Source organism: Coturnix japonica, chromosome 6 (genome assembly GCF_001577835.2).
Source record: "Coturnix japonica isolate 7356 chromosome 6, Coturnix japonica 2.1, whole genome shotgun sequence".
Taxonomy (NCBI): domain Eukaryota; kingdom Metazoa; phylum Chordata; class Aves; order Galliformes; family Phasianidae; genus Coturnix; species Coturnix japonica.
In genome coordinates, this window is record NC_029521.1 from 16,807,195 (window position 1) to 16,827,276 (window position 20,082).

General features: G+C 39.5%; 2 protein-coding genes across 2 annotated transcripts in view; one reads left to right on the forward strand and one right to left on the reverse strand.

Annotated features, from left to right (window-relative positions):
* PANK1 (pantothenate kinase 1) overlaps positions 1 to 11,514 on the reverse strand; it is a 42,341-nt gene extending 30,827 nt beyond the window's left edge. The window contains exons 1-5 of the mRNA XM_015866785.2: positions 11,401 to 11,514; positions 6,751 to 6,925; positions 4,312 to 4,365; positions 3,721 to 3,816; positions 2,967 to 3,074 (exon numbers count right to left, since the gene is read on the reverse strand). The gene's annotated coding sequence lies outside the window, so the exon portion shown is untranslated. The remainder of the gene's footprint in view (positions 1 to 2,966; positions 3,075 to 3,720; positions 3,817 to 4,311; positions 4,366 to 6,750; positions 6,926 to 11,400) is intronic.
* Positions 11,515 to 11,804: 290 nt separating this feature from the next.
* Positions 11,805 to 20,082, forward strand: part of KIF20B (kinesin family member 20B) — a 22,316-nt gene continuing 14,038 nt past the window's right edge. Inside the window, 12 exon segments of the mRNA XM_032445475.1 lie at positions 11,805 to 13,209; positions 13,689 to 13,773; positions 13,896 to 14,012; positions 14,205 to 14,343; positions 15,648 to 15,832; positions 17,204 to 17,250; positions 17,839 to 17,948; positions 17,951 to 18,076; positions 18,729 to 18,779; positions 18,782 to 18,839; positions 19,292 to 19,363; positions 19,826 to 19,973. Coding sequence (XP_032301366.1) covers positions 13,055 to 13,209; positions 13,689 to 13,773; positions 13,896 to 14,012; positions 14,205 to 14,343; positions 15,648 to 15,832; positions 17,204 to 17,250; positions 17,839 to 17,948; positions 17,951 to 18,076; positions 18,729 to 18,779; positions 18,782 to 18,839; positions 19,292 to 19,363; positions 19,826 to 19,973 — 1,293 coding nt within the window. The 5' untranslated portion in view covers positions 11,805 to 13,054.

The following is a 20,082-nucleotide window of genomic DNA, read 5'->3' on the forward strand; positions in this document are numbered from 1 at the left end:
CCCCCCACACAGGTCAGTTTTTAGAAATTTCAGGTTTTCACATGGTCAATATGAATTATGTACAAATAAATCCAAAGGAATGAAAAAGAAAAAAATTCTATAGATATCGCTTCTGTATTCCCATTGAATACACTGTGGAAAATAAACACAATAGAAAGCAAATCACAGCATCATTCCTGCATAGGCAACAATTTGCATTTCACAGCAGGAACCTTAGTGTTACCAAAACATATTTTCTTGTAATAAAACATAACTGTATATTGATCTAATGAAAATAAGACTCAAAGAGACCATATGGGTCATCTAAACACATTCTCTGACTCAAAGGTTAATCTGAAGAAGTCAGAGACAGATGTGCCAAGAATCATAGACCACAAAAGATTTTTGAATATCCTACTGTCATAGAATGGCTTGTACTGGAATGGACCTCAAAGACCATCTAGTTCTGACACTCATACATTATCATCCTTTTAGACCCACAAACGGTAAATCAGACTCCTTAACCTTACCAACACTGTTAACCAAATTTGCTACTTCTGTCCCTAATGTTAACACAGAAGTCGGATAAAGAAGCCACAGAGTTAGTTTTGGCGTCAGCCAATACAGAGATGGGAAGAGAAAACAAAAGCACTTTTTCCTCTCTCATACAGCAGGACAGAAGGGTGTTTTTTTTTTGTTTGCTTGGTTGTTTTTTTGTTGTTGCTTTGGTGTTTTTTTTTGTTTTGTTTTGTTTTTCCCAGAACCTCTGTATACTGACTGAAAGCACAATTGATGGGACGGGGATATCCAATATTTTGTGTCTGATTGCTGTAAAAGTAGAAGGAACCAACTGATTTGTTTTATCTTGTTTCCATTTATAAAACTTACTTAAAATATCAGAAGAGATGTGAATTTTCATTGCACTATCACGTACAAGGAAGGAGGAGGCGAAAGAGATCCCTTACACAAGCCAGAATGAATGTACAGCTACCCCACCAAGCAAAGGTATGAGGAAAATACTGCTGCAGTGATTAAGAAGGTATCAATGGTCAACAGTTGCAAGGAAGGGAATTCCCCCAAATGACATAACCCGGTGCCCATACACAGGCATAAAAGAAGTCTAACATAAAGTAAAACAGATACTTCTAACCTGAAGTCCTGAGAGAATAAAAGCTGTCTGAGTTCTGTCCTTATTATGCCAGTTTTCAGACCTTAGATCCTCACACAACACATAAACTGGCAAATTCAGGTTTAGAGGGGATTAAATCCCACATTTTGATTCAAACACTAACAGCACCAAATTGACACACCATGCCTGTTTTTCACAGGATTAGCAAAGACTACTTAATCAATTAACACTTCATTAACACTTAATAAAAATAAAATAAAAAAACTTAAATGGTACCTCATTCTTGCGGGGAAAAATCAGGCTGGAGTTCTAGTTTCAGTGACTTAGACAGCCTGTGGTTAAAAAAAATTAACACCAAATCCTCTACCCCTCTTCACCAATCAAGTTTAAATTTGATTACAAGCAGAGTTATTCAGGTCACAGCATGGACTGAGATAAGGAAATAGGAAGGTGACATGCTACAGCTCTGAATTTAAGCCCTTTGCAATTATGTGGTGCTTTGTACCCGCAGATCTTCAGATATTTCACAAACCCAGTAATCACTCTTTCCACCTCCCATTTAAAGAGGCAACAGCAGCAATCACAAACAAGAAGTGAGAGAAAAGACAGTACTCATTTCTAAACTAAAACAATTACTTGGATCAGCTTAACAAAAAATCAAACTGAAAATTCCCATGCAGTCTCAATTGTGAAAATTAATAGTAGCCTTCCACAGTCAGACTTATAACCCATTTGCTTTGACAAGGTCAGTACTGAAATAATAATTGGGAAGATTTATGTGGGAATAACATCAGAAATAAATATCTTAATTTTCTTAAAAAGAATTCCCATTTATCTCAGCCAATCACAGAACCAACAAACTGCTTCAGTTCCCCAGAAACTGTATTCTCAGCAAGCTGGCTATTAATCTAGAAGAAATACTTTCACAGATGTTTGGCTATTAATCTAGCAACGTTTTGCACCAATTGATTAGCAGTTAAACTTACATTTCATCAGACAAAACATGTTGTCTTCCACTTGATATGGCAAGGCCTTGGGAAGACTCCTCTTTCATGCTTGTTGAAAACAGAATCTCTCAAGTTTTTGTTGTCTGGTGTTGTTCATTTATATTTAAAAAACACAAAAAGCCCCTTCCTTGCAGGTTCAGCCAATTAATTCATCACTATTAGCATCATTTGTTGAAGCTCCTTAAGCTTATTAGAAATACACATTCTCACTCCATTTTGTTGTTCTGCCTGTAACATTGAGTGAAAAGCTACCTATTTATATTTGCCCGTATCTCCACTAAAATTATGTCATTTGGTTGCTACCACTGTGATCAAAGTTCTAAGCACACAGGTTACTGACCTCAAAACACTGTTTCAAGTCCTTGTTTGGCATAATCTGTTATTTTCTACGTCAATGGTTACTTGATCTGTTGCCTGGTACATCTACAACTGAACAAAAGCAAAAGAATGGAATCTATTCCTCCATGTGTTGCTCTTAAGACATTCTCTTGTACAGTTTACTTATGAATAAAAATGCATATTCATATGCAGTAACCTCTAATATTATCTGCTCACAGCTTAGGAATCATAGCTAAGAAACATTAACACCAAACTTGCTAGACCTTCCTTTTCATTACTTCAACTAAAAATCATTCAGATTTGTCACAATGAAATCGTGTTCCATGCTTTCTTTGCATAATGAATGTCTACTACAGGGTGTAACATCCAAATTCTTTAGGGAAAAGTGTATGTACAATGAAGTGAGACTGGATCCCATGCATCCAATAACACTGAATTCTGATGAGTTTAATGATACAAAGGACAGGAACAAAGGAGTTGGGCAGGGGTGGGAAAGTGAGCAACAGACTTGCCTAATGCGACGTGTCAACATTCCAAAGTCTGTGTTCTCTTCCAATCATAGGTAGGCATCAGCAGTGGTTTCGCCCAATCAGACCAGTATTGTGATAACATTTTACAAACTGTAGCCAAAGGGAAAAAGCAAAAACAAAAGAAAAAGATTGAGGGGAGAAGAGAAAAGAGATACACATTTAAGATTACCAGAGCCTTTCATAACTGCATTTCATGATTGATAAGGAACTTCAGCAAAGCTGTGTATTCCTTGTCTTTCATTTGTGCTTCAGTTGTCCCTTCTCACATTCTCTTCCTCTCCTCTGATGAGGCAGAGATGTCTAAGTAGCATACTCTGGAAACATTCACAACAGTAACTACAGCATGGAGACTTGAATAAATTTGGAATACCAGGAATTACCAGGAAAAAACAATTTGAAGCTATTTGCTCAAACATAATCTTATCTATACGAAAGCTAGGCTTCCATTCTCTATCAAAACCTTTCAAAAGCTATACCAAAAACCAAACATATAAAGCACAACTCTCTCAAGGCATTTATATTCTTATCAGTATAACACTGGGTGTTTCTATAAAGGGAATTTTACCAAGGTACTCTATCTGAAGCACAGGTGGGATGGATCTTTCCCATACCAATGTTTCCCCAAATCATCGATTTACTACAAATTCTGGGGTGAAAAGTTGATTTATAGGAATTCTCCTGTGATAAGGCTTCATACACCATCATTCATAGATCCCAGATGCAAAGAAATACATACCATATTCATTTTTTCTTATCGAAGTTCACTGCTGAGATTCATAATGGCCATGTTAAGGGCTGCTATGGACACCCAGTTACCAGCTATACCATCCACCTAAAAATAAAAACAAAACATCAGGTAAGTAATTTTGGCCTGTGCAGAATATCCTCAAGCATAATTTGTAGGGTTACTTGTAACAGCGATAGACATCTCATTAAAACAGTAACAACACTACAGAATCTATTTCTGAGTCACTTGTCTTGGATAACTGATCTTCCGAGGGCATAAGTCATCCAGTCTGAAATTTATTTATTCACTAACTTTATATTAACATTACCCTTAAAATAACACAATTCCTTCTCACTTGTAAATTGGTGTGTTTTTTTGTTCTTTTTACAATGCCAAAATGCTGCTTTGTACAGACTATTTAGGTAAACTGTGTAACTTCATTTTATAAAACAACATCCACATAGGAAGATCTTAAGGTGCTTTAAAAATGTGTGTGTGTATATATATATTTGATTGATATATATATATATATCAAATTTGCATAGAGAAACAAGTTTTTTGTATTCTCATTGGCACGTATATATAGCGGCATAAGGGTACCTGAACAACACTGTCCAAAAGCATCCCACTGGAACTGCAGGTAGATCCTGTAACCTTTTGAAACAGCAAAAAACAGAAGCACATAAGGGAATTACTGATGATGGAATCTAGTTATTTGTATCTCTGTTTTTGCAAAATGGGGTTTATAATTTAACAACTGAGGGTCAGATCAGCCAGTGCTTGATAAAACTCATAAAACTCATAAAACTCATCATTTCAGAGAAAACCTTTCAGTTCGCTGTGACCAAAGTCTGAGTAAGGAAGTTTGGTTTGTTTCAACACTTTATGTATCCTTGGCTGGAAGATTTTTTGCCAGCTTGAGGTAGGACAGCATCAAATGAAGAACATAAGTGCAGTTGGAGATTCTCTAACTTAGCAATTCCGGATATACTGAAAGGTAAGAATAGCAGGCTGCATTCCAGCCAGCTCCAGGAATATTTGACTCCCTATTCAAGAACTGACAAGGATGCCATTTGATAAAGCAATTTAGTCCCCCTGTGGGGGCCTAACAGAAGAGAATCAGCCTTGCTGTTTTGTCTCATTAGCATTTTTGCCTGCTGCTCCAGCATCTGTTTGTCCATAAAGACTGGTTTGCCAATCTGGCTAAAAATAATGGTATAAGAATGCACTTAAACAACCAGCAGTACATCTTTGTTTTGAGAAGCAATTGAAACTTCACAACTTTTTATCTCCTTTAATCTGTTGGTTGGCTTTTGGTGAAGACAAATGTGACTCACCAGCACTGCAAGGAGCACTGTAGTCTGATGGCATGACACAAACACAGTCTCTTCAGAAGTATGACTATGCAGCACAGATGTTTTCCATCTATTAAAAATCCCTGCTTTCTGTTTTTCCTATAGGATGAGCACTGTCTATCCTGAGATACTTATAAAATATAGGCTTATAAAAGGAGGAAAAAATGCTCAAAGCAAAACAGGAAACACCTTGGGCCATTTTCTATTGAGAAAGAGCCATTACTTTCAAGTACACTAAAGATAAGTCATTAGATAAGAAATCTGATTGATAAAAAAGCAAGGAATGCACATTTATAGTATTTTAGGATAACAGCATTACTTAACATCAATCATTCTATTTTTATATCTAAACTAAGATGCAAGAGGGAAACTTTAGTGGGAAATTCAGGTTGTGGTTATGTTGTTTAGCTGTATTACAAAGTATAACTGCACCTTCAGAACAAGAATTTCACATGTGCCTGAAGTAATTCTGAGTGCCTCACTGACTCCCCTGGAAGCCAAAACTGATCATCTGAAGGTCACTGGTGCAACTGCCCTACTCCACTCGTGTGCTCACATGAGTTCAAGGAGAAGCACAGACTGCCCAAAGCCTGACGACATTCTGAGGAACAGTACATAATGTCAGAACAGCGATGGCTCCTGAGGTCAGGACACACAGCTGATGCTGCCAAGTATAAATGCAGCTATGTCCTGGGTGTCAGAGCCAGAAAGATGAGTAATACTACACAGAAATACTGTAATAGCTACACTGCATCCTGGTCCTTGTATTTTGCCCATCTCACATGAGCAGTAAGCTTCTTGCCCTTGAATCACACCTTTTTGAGGTGCCTTATATCCTTGAGACGCTGCAGCACCCAGCCTTGCTGCTTCTACATGGAACCAATACACAAATATTTATATCAGGATATATTTTGGTATCTCAGCCAGTTTCACATCTTTCACTTTGTGCTACTCTGGATTCATACTGACTTTGTGCTCCAATGTATTTAAGCTTATTAAGTTTCTAGTAAAGTGACAGAGAAAAGGTTAAGAATGTTACAATCAGCAGAATGACTTCTATTGGAAACACTTTTTGGGGCTGATCTGAGGGCTCTGGGACCATCAGACCACTACTTATAGAAAGTTTGGGTAACACTATATAAGGACCAGTATTCTCAAAAAAAACAGCGATTAGAAGGATTAAAACTCAAGTTTCTTGCACCACAAAGCATTTCCATAAGAAGCCTGGAACTGAAATTAAACACATATTTCATTTTAGGAAAGCCAGTCCTCAAGTTTTACCATTAAATTACAGTTGCCTGAGTTGGTATTTATAGTGTTCTATGGATGATTGAAAAAGAATCAGTAACACGTGGAGAGAAATAACTTTTCACTAACAGGATCTGGAATTAATTCCCTCTCCTCCACCTGGATGAGCTTACGGGGTAATACACAGTTTTCAAGGAAAATAATTAGCATCTTGTATGGCAAAAGGCCTAGTCCCAGACTTGGAATTAGGAAGACATAAATACACTTGCACAAAATGCTTTGTATATGTAAACCAAATGTATTAAGATACACAATATAAATTTTAAACACCTGCTGACTAACTACACCATTTGCTACATGACTATGAACCAGTGAGATAGAACAGCAAATATGTTTACAGGACAAATGCTTGTATTAACAAGAAAAAAGTACTTACCATTTTCTCCAACAAAGGCCACTTCTGCTATTCTACCAGCTGACGTGGTATTGTGCTGTTCAACCTGATCAGCTGATTGACGTCCAAATGCTTCAGCTCCTTCCAGTAATAAAGCAACAAAATACTCAGCCATCTCTGTGGTCTCATGGTGTTTGCTGACAGTTACAGAAAGACCCTAGAGAAGGCAGAACAACAAGAAAGCTAGTACAGAAAGTAGGACTTTGTTACATCTGTTCATTAAAGAAAGAGCGGTTCAAACTGAAATAATCCAAGAACCCATGTACACTCATACAGTTATGATCCAAGAGACAGCTACAGCTCATCGTACATTTTAAACCTGTTGATGAGAGGCAGAAGTTTCCAATTTTAAAATGCTAGATCCAACCTTCAAAGCAGGGACTATTTTTGCTATTGAATTACAGAAAACAATCAATTTTGAAACTGTGTTGTTTAATTACAAGATTAAAGAGTTGATTATAGTTCAAATGTTCTCTTTAGTTCATCAGATGTCTGAGTAACAGCAATAAGGGATAGAAGGAATAACGAGAGGCTCTCTGTCTCAACTACCTCTTTCCAAAGACAATCTAAATCTTGAGTTATGCAAGCTGAGCACTGAAGAACCCAGAGCATTTTTCTCTCAAGTTTGTGTTTTCAAAGCTAGTTGCAAGATCTCTGGTAACATGAGACCACCTCTTATAGGAAAACAAACTGAGATGTTGTAAGAATTAAGCAGGAAATAGGTAAGGAATCAAAAGTCAGTCATAGCAAAGCAACATGGACAAAGCTAGGAACTGCAAACTTGAGGAAGCAGTTTGTTGCTTAGAATCACAGAATCATTAAGGTTGGGAAAGACCTCTAAGACGATGTAGTCCAGTCATCAACCTGCTTCCATGATGCCCACTAACCATATTCCTCAGTGCCACATCTCCACATTTCTTGAATACCACCAAGGATGATGACCCCACCACCTCCCTGGGCAGCCTATGCCACTACACTATCACTCTTTCTGAGAAGAAATGTTTCCTATATCCAACCCAAACTTCTCCTGGCACAACTTAAGGCCATTACCTATTGTCCTATCACTATTTACATGAGAGAAGAGGCCGACCCCCACCTCACTACCACCTCCTTTCAGTCAGCTGTAGAGTGATAAGGTCTTCTTCGAGCCTCCTCTCCTCCAGACTGAGCAGTCCAGTTCCTCAGCCACTCCCCATAAGACCCATGTCCCAGACCCTACACAGATTTGTTGCCCTTCTCTGACATGCTCCGGAGTCTTACTATCTTTCTTGTAGTGAGGGACACAAAACTGAACACAACACTTGACACAAGGCCTTACTGGTGCCAAGTACATGGGGATGATCACCTCCCTGCTTCTGCTGGCTGCACTATTTCTGATATAAGCCAGAATGCCAGTGGCCTTCTTGGCCTCCTGGGCATGCTGCCTGCTCATATCCAACCACCAGTCAACTAATACCCCCAGATCCTTTTCCTCCGTGCAGCTTTCCAGCCAAAAAGAAGATATGTTAAAGCAGAACATACCTATAGCACTACAGGAAAATAAGAAAATGAGCAATCTGCAAAATCATGAGTTCAAAGAATGAGCTGCTTGTGCATTACACATGATGTCACCTCAAGGCCACTGACTACACTGAGGGAGCTTCTATATGGAGTCACATTAAAGGCAATGAGAAATACCTCCACAGCCGTGCAAATGACAGGGAAAAGGGCTTATGCAGCACCTGCCAAGGAGATAACTCAAGAAATGCACCATTTTCTGCAAGGACACTTTTGTGCTGTCTCGCTCCAATTTAGGAGTGAGGCAAAGGTTCTTTTGATATGTTATGCCCGGCATGAGATTAAGAAGAAGAGCATTCAAATGTTGATCCGACCAGTTTATTGGAAATGATAGACAATTGAGGGGATGGGGAAGGGAGAGCGAAGAATACCAAAATTAGGGTGATGGGGAAGGGAAAGTAGGCGATAGCGAAAAAGTTAGAAAAGAGCAAGAATTACGTTAAAGCGGGGAATAGTCACCTCCTGAATGCAGCAGCGTCCCGTAGCACGTTGTTAACGTTGGTCCGGGGCAAAATAAGTGTAGGGGAGAGCAGCAGCGAAGTAACAGGCCGCAGATCGATGAAACGCAGAGAAGGTGGTCAGAGTAGCGAGGTCTCAAGAAGTGGGGTCTCGGGCAGCAAGGTCCCTCGGAGCAGAGTCTCGAGCAGCAATCCCAGAAAGCAGATAATAGGCAGCCAGTAGGAACAACGGTGAGGACATCTGAGGTCAGATACCTAGATGCCCGCACAAAGGTTCTTCAGCAGCAGGCATCTTCTTCAGGCATTGCAGGCACATCGCGCTAGAAGGCATCTGGATGACAGAAAAACCTCCTTTGTTTCCGTAGTGAGGCATTCAGGTGTCAGGACAAACTCCCAAATTCGGGGTTTGTCCGTGCCCTTTTTATCCTTCTTTTCCAGGCCCTTTCAGAGACATTTTCGGGACGGCTCGGGTTCAGGAGTCCTGTGATTTCCTCAGAGATTGTCAATCTTCCTTTGAGTATGAGCCAACACGACGAGAAAGACCACTTGAGGGCAATTAGTCCTCAAGAGAGCGCCATTCTTCCTTGAGATAGGCCTAACAAAAGACCACTTAAGGGCCATTGATCAGTAGTACTTACTCGTCCCTTTCGTTAAGCTCCCGGTCTCGTCCATCTTCCTAAACAAGGGATTATCGCATAACAAAAACCATTCTGGTTTCCTGTAGTGTCTGAGGACAAAGGGCAGTCCTGGAACCTTGGCCAGGACTTGCCTGAACTTGTCCATTTCAGCAAACTTTGAGACAGTAATGTAAAAAGCATGGCCTCTTACATGTGCCAATGAGCTCCAGAGCTCCAGACTAGCCCTGCAAGAAGGACCTTCCCTGCAGCTGGACCAGAAAGCTCTGAATGCAGCAGATCCAGGCACTGAGGGGACACAGAAGTGGCTTTGTTAATTTTCCTGGTGAAGGTGATTTGACTACAGAGATGGTGAAGCCTGCCCTGGTTTGCTTCTGTTCGATGTGCTCAGAGTGCTGGGCTGAGTCCCATCAGTGCTAATTACTAATTACTTCTGATAACAAAGTAAAGCCAACTGACACAAACTGTCTTGTAGGGCAACTTCTTGTCACACAGATGAGCAGACCGTCCACAACTTTTGAAGCCTGTCCCAAACACAGGGAACGTGTGTTTCCCAGGATAAGGGGAAGAGTTCCACTATGTCATTTAAAAAAATCATAGCCCCGGGGGGGCAATAACCTCACTCCACAAATTATAGGCAATTTTACAAGAAATGACCGCATTTCAGAGGTAATGAGCCAACAGATTTGGCAACAGATGATTTTGTTGTAACTGGCTATCCTTGAACAAGCCACTTAAGGAGACTATTGGTTGAAAGCCACAAAGTGCATATACATAGATGGAGTTCCATCATAGAATCATGCAAAAGCAGGCTGGGTTGTGCTAAGTGAATGTTTTCTTTATTACTATTTGTATGAGGCTAAGAGCACATGATAGATTGTGTTTTAGTTTGCTCTTTTCCTATATTGATGGCAGTTCTCTGAGCAGCATGTGTAGTACAATAAAAACAGCTTTAAAAATCCAGTACCCAAACAAAACCAAAATGTTGCTTGTTCTGTGTGCTTTATTATGTCTCACCTTAGTGGGGTGATTTTTTTTTATTGTTGTTGTTGTTTTAATATACAAAGACTCCAGCCTTTCTAGGAATATATCTTGCAACATTTTCTGAGGTCTCCAGTTTACCTTCTCAGCTACTTGAAGAAAATAACTGTCAGGTTTGCCTTAGAAATCAGTTTTTCCCTTTCTTTTACAATTGTTCTCAGTCCTCTCCCGACAGGAAAAAAAGATGACTTGGAATTAGCTTACATAGAAGAAACTTTAAAAAATAACCACTTCAGAGCCCATGGGAGCTGGTTGGTTTTGCTTGGTAAACAATTTCCCATTCAAAGTTGCATAATCTTAAACCATTAACACAGAGCAACTCTTACAGCGTGGCCAGCATCCAAACTGAAATCAAGCACATATCTATTACCGATATGACATAACTTCTGTTTAAAGAGAAAGGGGATTTCAGGCAGCCTGGCTGAAGCAGCAGCATCTGTGTAGAATGATTCTGTACTGAACTGCCTTCACTATGCAGCATTCTTTTCTTCAGATGAAAAACAAACCTTTGTGATTCATAGTTAACTACTGTTTCCAAGACATTTTTCCTTTTATTTCAATGTAAAACAGACAGACACTTGTCATTAAAGGGTTTCTGACTGGATCTAAAGAGAAACTTAGGGCAATTTTTGTTAACAAAACGCACACATTGCCGTACCCTGCCGTTCTGGAACACGACAATCTGACTGGTACGACTGGCATTTCGAAAACACAGTCAAATAAAGTATTCCCAATCAATAATTTCCAGCCGGGGAAGGTTCCGCACACAGACAGCACTGCCCGCAGCTGGACCGGCGCTGTACCCGCCGTGAGGAAGAGCTTCCGCAGGCAGCGATCAGCCCCTGCGCCACGCCTAGGGGCGACCGGCCCATACGAAGCCTCGGGGCCCTGTGGGAGCAGCAGCACCACAACCACGCGAGCACCAACGACAGCGGACTTACAGACATCGTCCTGCCAGGCCTGGGGATGGACGGGGAGAGGAGGCGAAGCGAAGGGGCCCAGGCGCTGCTCTGAGCAGCGGGGATCCCATCTCGGCCAGCACCTGCACAGCACACAGCGCCCACCGCCATGCTGGGCTCGGGCGGCACAGACACCACACCGCCACTACAACTACAGCTCCCGTCCGACCCTTCGGCACGGCCATATTTACGCCGACGACCAATCCCCGCTCGACCCCAGAATGCGTCGCGGCGCCGCGCGCTGCCGTTGGCTGCATTTGAAAGGACTCGGCGGGCGTTAGCGGGCGCGCTCTTTGGCCGGCGGCGGTGGTGCGCGCAGGTGGGCGGCGCAGGGGGGCGCTCCGCACGGGATGAGCGGGAGCGGTTGGGCGGCGCGGTGCGGGCACGGGAGGATCCCGCGGGCCGGCGGTTGAAGCGAGAGGCAGAGGCGGCCTTAGCGGCGGCGTTAGCGGCGTAACTGCGCTTGCAGGTCAGGTGGGAAGGCTGAGCTGTGTGTTGGTACATCCCGGTTTTTTCTGATGCTCCTGGAGAGCAAAAATACGACCGCATAAGAGGCAGTGCTGTCAGCGAGCAAAGGCGCTTTGATCCTTTGGTCCCATCGGTCGTTTAAACGGCTGGAGTTTTAAAACGATTTATATTCCTCATTCGCACTTACAGACACCGTACGAGCCCTGCTGTAGCATAGGTGTGAGGGTGTAGTATTGGAAGACAGCTGAATCTCAGTTCAAGCTGTCGGAAGTGAGGCAGCACCTAAAAGTGCTTTTTGCCATGATATCCGAGTGATACCCTGATAAGCTATTTCAGCGTATTAATAAACTGCAAAAGTGCCAACTGTAGTATCACAGTAAGAAGCAGCAGAAGAATGAAGTGTGGACAAAACATGCGGGTATTTTTAGTCAAATGTACTTCTTAGAGGTTATTTTGGTGTTCTGTCTGCTATCCGTAACACTGAACCAATTACACTTTCCATTTCTGTTGCAGATTCACTGCTGAGAAGGAGTTAAATTACGAATTTAAAAACCAACAGTTGTACTCTGCCACGAGGTTTTCTGATTTCTACAGTGCCCTCTAAATAGCCAAAGCAACCAATTAGACTTTGCAGTGCCTCTGAGCTCTGTCTAGTGGTAAACTGCATTGAGTTATCCTTTATAATACCAACAATTTATTATTATTACGCTACAGAGATAAGCCATTGCATTGTTTTATTTTAATAATCTTTTATTATGCTCTAACTGCAAAATGAGATGCTGGGTAATGTTATGTAGAGCAGGATTGCTTTTATTAAGTGACATCTGTGACTACTTCCGTCAGCCATCAGGGCTCTAGTGAGGCTGTGCTACATGCAAAAGGGTTTTTCTTGATGGGCATTTGTGGTGTGATTTAGTCTGACAGGCAATTAGGCACTACACGGTTTGCTCCTTGTAGTGAGATGGAGGGGAGAATAGGAAGCTGGTTGAACTTGTGGGTTTGAGATAAAGAAAGTTGAGTAGAACAGAAAAATGGACGAAAAAAGAGTCAGTACATACACACAAAGCAAAACTGCAGATATCTCTTTGGTCCCATCTAACAGAGGTTAGGAACTCTACATCATGTGTGGAAAGAGCTAAGAATAATTTTCTTTGTATTATTTTGAAGAATGGAACAAAATTCAGATGAAGATAAACTTTCAAGACCATCCTATGTAGATTGTATGGAGCTTCCTGAAAGAACAGAAGCAGTAAACGTGGAAGACATCAAAACAGATCTCTCTGATGAGTTTCGTTCAGCTTCATCAAGCTCAGACACGAGCGGGTAAGAAAGCTTTAATATTAAAATTAATTGGATTTTTAAAAATAAACTTAATTCTTTTCTTTATAAGAAGCATTAGAATCTTACAGAGGAGATGAAAATCATCTTCACTATGCTTTTAGACTGTGCATAGACTAGACCAAGATGTGTGGTGTTGCTTTGATACCTTATGAGGAGCACCGGTATCAGTGGATGAAGCTAACATTGTCTCAGAAGCACAATAATGGAGTACTTTTGTTTATAGTTGGCCTGAATGCAGTACAGGAGTGTGTTGCAGTAGTACTTGTTCTGAAATTCTAGGCTCTGACAAAGAAGTTTAGCAGGGTCCAAAGCACTTGTGAAAACAGTAAAGTATTATTACTTCCTGTGTTAACAAATGAGTCTGTTACAATAGGATGATGAAAATAATGCTGCTTTAATGTGCTAATCATCAAACAGAGGATCTAGTCAGATTTCTAACTTCCAGCTCTTTAATTTTAGAGGTCTAGTTTGGAGCCTAGGGGACACATACAAGTTTGCCTGCGTATTAAACCCTTTACGGCACGGGAGAGAGCAAATGGATCGCAGGTAAGGCATTTATTTAATCATAAACAAAAAAACAACCCTTAAAGTATATATGTTTTCTTTCCTGTAAGATGACCTTTTAAAACTTTTTTCATGCCTGCATTACTTGTGCTTCCTTGTAATAGGGATGTGTTTCACTTGAGGACTCAACAAGCATTATACTGAAGTCCCCTAAGAGCTCATTGGGAAGAATGAGCGATAAAACTTTAGGACAGACAACACAGAAGTTCACCTTTTCACGGGTAAATTAATTGTCTTTAAATGATTTTAAGTTATTTGTGGAAAAAGTTGCTTGTCTTCTGTTACTTCATATAAAGCAAACAAGTTTTTCTTAACTGTCTTTAGAATTATCAACGTGTATCTGACTCCTTACAAGTACCTAAATATTGCTTAAACAAAATAAAGAGATTAACCAGCTTCTTGGTAACATTCAGGTGTTTGGACCTGAAGCAACTCAAGAAGAATTCTTTGAAGGTACTGTGAAGCAACCAGTGAAAGAGTTCTTAGAAGGATGTAATTGCCTTGTTTTTACGTATGGCGTTACAAATGCTGGGAAAACTTACACATTCCAAGGTATGAGCAGAAATGCTTTTTCCTTGAATTAATTTCTTAAAGTGAGAACTACTTCTAGAAGAGAGAGATGTTATGACTTCTTACCTAGTTACTCAACAGGCCTTGTACGTTGCCTTCTTTTGAATACTAGTAGCCTTGAAAAGTCGTCTTCTTCCATAACAAATATTACTAAATTTACAAGTGTGTAAGACAGCATACACTACAATAACTTTGGTTTTTGTTCCTACTATAAATGCGTGCATCTTAAATGCTGTTCTTTATTTGAAGGCAAAGTATGTCTGAGTTTGTTTGATTTATTGTAGGCAGAAATTAAACATTCTGAAACATTTGATCAAGGTATTTCAATCTTTTTTCAAATTTCTGATTTTAGTAATAACAGCAGCATAGAAGATTGTGTTCCCTGAGCTTTAGTAGTACAGAAATAATACATCAATCTCCTTTCTGGCTGGGAGCAGTTGTTTTTTATGTTTAATATTGTCATAACAAATGAAACGATTGGGTTCACAGGAAACAAATTCCCCTTATTTCTGTTATTTAGTGTTCTGTTACTATGTATTTCCAATAGTTTTATATGCGTGGAGCTGAAGACTTTCCCATAGTAATACCTTTTTAGGACTTAAATATTAAGAATCAACAGGGTAGTATGTTCAAAAATTATCTTTCTATGCACCTTCCATACAGCACTATAGAAATTCTTCTGCGTATTGTCCTCTCTTGTGTTCATGACTGACTTTAAAACACTGAAGCTTGCTTGGTATTTAGTGACAGTGGAAAAACTAAGGCGTGAAGTAGGCAAGATGTGGAGGTAGTTGTGTGCTCCAAGAAAAGGCAATGGGAAAGGAGCTGAGTTACTTTAACAGTTTTTATGAGACTTGTAGATATTTCTAAATAGGGTTTGTGGGACGAACGGAATGTTGTAGCAGAGACATCACTCTGGTTGTTATTTCAGGGTTGTTTCAGAGCGGGAAGGGAGCCTGGTAAACAGTTGAAAATCTGCACGTCTGTTAAATGTGGGAGTTTGCTGTGGGTTATTTTTTCTTCTTAAGGCTAAGCTTATGCAGAATATTCTGGCTGTTTTAAAGTGATGCCCTGTAATGTCTAAGGAATGGGATGTGAGCTGTTGCTTAAAGCCAGTATTTTTCAGGGAACAGTCTAGTAACACTGCAAACATTGCTTCAGACTGTAACTGGCCTCTAAATTCTTTGTGTATACTTTGAGATTAGAATCAGTTATCTTTGTCTTCATTTATGTTTATATGTTGCTTACAATAGTAACCTGGCCCTTCTTTTGTGTATTGCTTACAGGGACAGAAGATGATGTTGGTATTTTGCCAAGGACGATGGATATGTTGTTTAAAACTGTTGGAGGAAGGCTATACACAAAAATGGATCTGAAACCTATTCGGTGGAGAGATTACGTAAAACTGACTAATGACAAAGTGAGAGAAGAAATTGCTCTTAAAAATTCGTTGCTTCGTCTGACAAAAGAGGTAGGAAACTACTTTATAAAGAAATGATGAGTACATGCATCTTGTGATAGTTCAGTGTTATCCTTTCCATTCTGTAATGAAAGAGGGTTCTGTATTTACACACAGTTTTCTATTTGTCTTTCTGTTCCTGCTGAAAAAGAATGAAGCATCTTATAGTGGTGTGCTACACCACACTGGGGTATTTTAGTTGTGGAGTATGTTAACTTGATCTTACTGATGAGGTGGTTAAGTGTGGACTTCACAGTGTGAAAGGCAGGTGGCAGTAAAATTCCTTCTGAATTATTTCAAGAGCACAGCTGAGTATGAAGTCTGGCTCCAATGATCTTTAAGTATTTCGGGGAAAAACAACACCTGTCTTCTACATGAACCAAAGATGTGTAAAACTGTTCTAGGTTTAGTGAGTATGTGGAAAGAAAATGCAGTGGACAGCTATATGCTGATCTCATCCTACTCCATTAGAGAGTTAAGATGTGATCGTGCGATATAGGTGCCTCCTCTAGTTTCAAGACCCGTGTTCCTAGGTAAAATACTTGACCTTATAAGCTAAGTAGGTACAAGCTTTGCTGACTATACAAAGCCAGATCTGGGTGAGTGTCATGTAGATGAAACTTCTATGTTAAAAGTTTTTACTTCTAAGCATACTGTATCTGGTAGGTGAGATTCCTCCTCTTCAGTAGATGAGAATTCTTTCTACTTTTGTGCTCTATAAAAAAGCAACACAACCTGAAGCCTGGGAACTGAGTATACATCTATGAACATCATGAGATCTACATGTTGGGAGCTATTCTGTATTTTCTATGACCAAACTACTTAAAAATATTATATTTACAAAATTTAGTCATAACTTCATTTGTGTAACACTTTGATAGCCTGAGTTAAGAAATAATAAGCTGCTTATCTACATTAAGTGATCAAGTATTCTACCTTAACTTCCTTTTCTGAGAGTTGACCTAATAAGCCATAGGATATGGAAGTCCTGAATTAAGAAAATCCCAATAAGAAAAATATTTCAGGAGTCCAAGATTCATGAAGGGTAAAATGCAGATTATAAATGGGCTATTGAAAATCATCTTATTAAATAACTCCTTTTCCTGTTGGGATTCTCTCCCTATTTGTTCTTTTTCTTTCTGAATCAGGAAGCTGAAATGCATCAGATCTTATAGTAAAGGAATTGTCAGAAATGAGTAGTAAGGTGAAACCAGTCAAAATGTGTAGCCAGGATTTTTGTGTTGGCACCTTGGAACTATACTGTATTGTTTTCTGGTAGAGCAATACAGCTGCTTATAAATAAATAAATAAATAAAAGCAACCAGTGGTGTATTGGTGCTGTACATCAATAATAAATCCTAAAGTCTCTGTTTTCTTTCGTAGGTAGACCATCACAACAGCACTAATGACAATCCCCAGCTGATTCTAAGGTATGTTTTATATTAAACAGTAGCAATTAGAAAAGCTTCTGTAAGGTCAACGACTGGCTTTTTTGGCTAATGCTGATAATAAAAGGATTATTTAGCTTTTATTTGTAACAGAACGGAATAATGGGCAGGACATCTGGGCAGAAAACAGAAGGAATAAAATGGCTAGGAGACTACTGGGACATCTATCATAACTGGTTTTATGAGGTGAAAGTAAAACAAAGAAAAAGAGTATGATTTGTGATAAGATCCCTAGTGGTTTTCCGACAGGCCTTTAGGGCACTTAAGAACTCACTAAATACTTTTTTTTCCCTAAAAAGTCAGAACGAAGTGTCCTTACTAGTTCAGTTCTCTATATTGTAAAGACTGAAGAGTTCTGAATATTTCTAACCCAACTATAGATGTTAGATTGGGTTTTGGAAGTGAAAAAGCAAGCTTTATAGCAGGCGTGTCTTTGCAAATGTGTAGGGCAAGCGTCTTGACTTCCAGATACTTGGTGTTTGTATGAGAGGTGGGGATTCTCTGTGTTTATGTTCTGGGAAAAGTTTTAAGCTGTAAGCTTAACTATTACTTATTTTTAAATGCAGCTAGTTTTACTGTCTCTACATTGACTTGTAATATTTTCTACTTTGCAGGTGCAGAAAATCTCTCAGAAGGATCAGACCAACTTAGCAGATTATCTATAGATGATTTTGTGAAGTTCTCTGGGTTTCATTTTTTGAGATTTACAATGAATGTTTTTATGATTTACTGGCTCCTTTATCAAATGACAGAAAAAAAAGGACACTTCGCCTTGCTCAAGACATCAAGGGATATTCTTACGTAAAAGGTAACTAGAATACTTTGCAAACTGCCAAGCTTGTCATGGAATAGTGTAACATGTTTCTTCTGAGATAGAAAACTCTTAAATGTGTTCAGTGTAGCTCTAGAAGTGTCTGCTTGAATGTGAAGGCAACAAGCTACATGTACGTATCTGCATCTTCAACAGTATTCTCCTTATTCCTGTACTTTGCCCATAAAGCCTGTGTGAACTCCACTGCCTTCATCATCCTTGAAAATGAGAGCCATACAGTCGTTATAATGCAGACAAAATCCAGATAACCCATCCCCAATAAAAACTACAAGCTAAAACAAAAAACTTCTCAGATTGACTTCTGCACCAATGAATACAAACTTTCGGCTTCTGTAGTTTAAGAACTTAGCTTTTGTACTTTCAGTACTAAGGCTGCTTGCTTAATTTGGATGGAACATACTTTAGTATACTGGTAGGATAAACTGTTGTGCTATACTATACCTTGCCCTTTTCTGTGGGAGGAAGAATCTTAGTCTTATCTGCCATCAGCTTGTCGTATGTTTGAGGCAGAGTTAATGAAGTATTTTATTGTCTTAACTAAATGTTCTTAGTTTGTATACCTTATTTCTTGTTCACTTTCTCTTTTGCTAGCGAAGCTTGCAAAAATCACTTTTCCTTCTTTTGAAAGGTTTGCAGTGGGTTCAGATTTCTGATTCTAAAGAAGCTTTCAGACTTTTTAAACTGGACAGAAACACCAGAGTTTTGCAAGCACAAAGCTAAATACTTGCTCCAGCTGAAGGTGGGAAACTTTCACTAACATTGGGTGTAACATAGTGTGGGGAAGAGGGATGAATGAAAATATTGTTTATGGCTTTTTTTCGGGGAAGAGGCTTTAAAAAGGCTTGATATCTAGTGTTCCATGTGATATTTTGTGACAGTTTGTGATTCTAGTGCTTTGAACTAGAAGGATTAGTCCTTCAAGCAGATAAGTGCATACAAAAGCTAAGTGTTTTATCAAAAACTCTCAACAAAACAACTAAGCCTTCTTCCATGTAAGTAATGGTGGTTCATGAGGGGGAAGAAAAGCAAAATAAACCAAGACGGAATGTCTCTTTAAAAGGTTTAATGCATCTAGTAGAATTATTGTTAATTGAATCTGGAATAAATCCAGCAGTGTTTTGAACAGATGTTACAGATTTTAGAAAATGTGTGTATTTCTGGCTATTGACCTTGCTTCATTTCTCCTTTTAGCCACAGTATATTTACAATTAAGGTACTAAGAATTGAAGACCTTGAAATGCCACGAGTGACACGAGTCAATGAGTAAGTTCAGAGCAGAGTTCCCTTCTTCTTTTAGGATGAAATTGTCAGTTACTTTCAGTATTGATGTATTGATATTGGGCTACGGACACTAGGTTCCCTGATACAGCCTCCTGTATGAGTGGTGGTTCCCCATTTCCTGTCATCACGCAGTACTAAACCATCAAGTTGTAATGCTGTTCTATATCTTGTGCCCACTGTTCCACACAGTGTTCCTTTATCCTTCTCACTCAACTTCTGAACTAACGTAAATCCTCAGAAGGAAGAATATGGCAGAAAAATGGAAGCTGTGTTGGAAAAGAGTTTGGCAGGAAGTAGTGTGCAACTTCACTAGGAAAGCAACATTAAAAAGCATGAAAGGGTTCAAGAAATTGTTCCTCTAGGAGGAGTGGTTGTGTTGGAAATGATAAATAATCAATGTACATTCAAAGGCAAGAAAACTTAATTTTCCTTATCTGCCTTCAGATTATCACTGTGTGATCTTGCTGGTTCAGAAAGGAATACCAAGACGTGCAATGAAGGTGACAGACTGAAAGAGAGTGGAAATATCAATGCATCTCTCCTAACTCTAAGCAAGTGTATTAGTGCACTCAAGATCAGTCAGCAGTCAAAGTAAGTCCTTGTACAAACTGTAAACTAGTTGTAGATTTCAGATATCATGTACAATGTTTAAACTATTGTTTAAAATGCAGAGTACGAAACTATGTTATGAGTTATTCCCC